Source organism: Triticum aestivum, chromosome 2B (genome assembly GCF_018294505.1).
Source record: "Triticum aestivum cultivar Chinese Spring chromosome 2B, IWGSC CS RefSeq v2.1, whole genome shotgun sequence".
Classification (NCBI taxonomy): domain Eukaryota; kingdom Viridiplantae; phylum Streptophyta; class Magnoliopsida; order Poales; family Poaceae; genus Triticum; species Triticum aestivum.
The window spans coordinates 802,071,672-802,073,631 of NC_057798.1; the positions used below are offsets into that span (position 1 = coordinate 802,071,672).

Here is a 1,960-nt window from a genome sequence, read left to right on the forward strand (position 1 = left end):
TGATGTAGCAAGAGGGAGAAATGGCAATAGAAGCTGGCTTCCTCCCAACTGAAGACCCATTCTGAGGCTCGGGCATCAAATAAATTACTAGCACAACTTCTAGTTTGGCGAGGGCGGCCTCCACTCTCCCCAAAACACTCCCAACTCGCGCAAGGCAACCGGAAGCTTAGGGCGAAGCAATTCGGTCTCCTCCGCCAACCAGACTTGCACAGACAACACAGACTGGAACTACACATCCGATGTGCTGACTTCACTAGTGGGCAGGCGATGGAGCAGTACATTGGTGCAACGAAGTTTGGTGTGCGGCAGAAGTGGGCGATGTGACCGGATCGGATATGATCCCTCCAGGAGTATGCGCGGTGACCTTGACAGAGGCATCGAAAACATCTGGTTCTCAGCCACGTTGGAGGCGGAAGCCGCACATTGACAGCAGGGCGAGAAGAAGCAGTGGGGTCGAGCGATGCCTTCTCGAGATGAGCTGCCAGCCTCCCAACCCATTCTCGCGTAGAGCGGGACACACAGAAGTTGTCGACGCCATCTCCCGGTCGAAACATTCTCGGCAATCTCCCCAACCCAGATGGACCGGAGGCGCCTCCACAACGAGCCCATCACTCGCTATAGCGGCGTGCGGATCTGAAGCAGCCTATGCCTGACATGCGCGACCCACACGTGTATTGTATGCTCACATGGCGCCGGGCTGGGATGCGGGGTGTAGCAGGAGATGCAGCCAGCTTGGAGCGTATTCTCGTATTTGAGGACCATAGTGGAGCACTCCACGAGTTTATGGACCATCTTGTTACAGGCCAAATAGTATAAGGACGGTAGTTGTAATTATCTCAGGTCTTGCCATAAGCAAAAAATAATTTTCTGTTCAGCATTGCTAGGTCTCACTCCACTGAATTAAGTCTCACTATTAGGCAAGGCAGGCGCACACAAGCACGTACTCCGGTGGCTTGAGTTGCCTGGATAATTGTAAGTGACCGGCGAGATGGTGTTGGTGGAAGACGATGGGACAAGAAGGAAGACAGCGTGCGTCACCGGAGGGAATGGGTACATAGCCTCGGCGCTCATCAAGATGCTGCTGGAGAAGGGATACGCCGTGAAGACGACGGTCAGAAAACCCAGTACGTACTTTAGATTAATTCTTCTCCTCAGTACAGATCTGGAATTGTCTCTAGAGCTCCGGTGATGATTTGAGTTATGCATTCCAGATGACATGGCCAAGAACTCGCATCTCAAGGATTTGCAAGCTCTCGGTCCCTTGCAGGTCTTCTGTGCGGACCTGGAGGAGGAAGGCAGCTTTGACGACGCCATTGCCGGCTGCAACTATGCCTTCCTCGTCGCCGCTCCGTCGAACCTCGACCCGCAGAACCCCGAGGTAAAAAAATATGATTGGTTGAGTCATTGTTTGATCTGTCACTCTCTGTTGATCTGACGTCACCCAATAAACGAAAACCTTTCAATTGGCAGAAAGACTTGATCGAGCCAGCCGTCCAAGGAACCCTCAACGTGATGAGGTCGTGTCACAGAGCAGGGACGGTAAAACGCGTGGTCCTAACATCGTCGGCGGCGGCGGTCACAGCCCGGCCGGTTGAAGGCGATGGTAATGTCCTGGACGAGGAATCCTGGTCTGACGTCGGGTTCCTCAGATCCACAAAAATGGCTCATTGGGTGCGTACAGTACCCGTTCGTCTATGAATATGTCCAGTCCCTCCGTTGAGCTTGAAAACATTGATTCACGTTCACTCGTGTCTTGGCTCGCAGGCCTACTCGGTTTCAAAGGTGCTGGTAGAGAAGGCGGCGTGCGCGTTCGCGCAGGAGCACGGCATCAGCCTGGTCACCGTGTGTCCTGTTCTTACGGTGGGGGTGGCGCCGGCGCCAGGTGTCAACACAAGCGTCGCCGTCTTACTCTCCCTACTATCCGGTGAGACCTGCCTGCCTGCCAGAAACTTTTTTTTTT

General features: G+C 53.9%; 1 protein-coding gene across 1 annotated transcript in view; it reads left to right on the forward strand.

Annotated features, from left to right (window-relative positions):
- The first annotated feature begins 810 nt into the window (after positions 1-810).
- The window catches only part of LOC123047541 (anthocyanidin reductase ((2S)-flavan-3-ol-forming)-like), a 2,835-nt gene continuing 1,685 nt past the window's right edge, over positions 811-1,960 (forward strand). The window contains exons 1-4 of the mRNA XM_044471125.1: positions 811-1,124; positions 1,212-1,378; positions 1,471-1,671; positions 1,765-1,924. Of these exons, the coding sequence (XP_044327060.1) occupies positions 989-1,124; positions 1,212-1,378; positions 1,471-1,671; positions 1,765-1,924 (664 nt within the window). The 5' untranslated portion in view covers positions 811-988. The remainder of the gene's footprint in view (positions 1,125-1,211; positions 1,379-1,470; positions 1,672-1,764; positions 1,925-1,960) is intronic.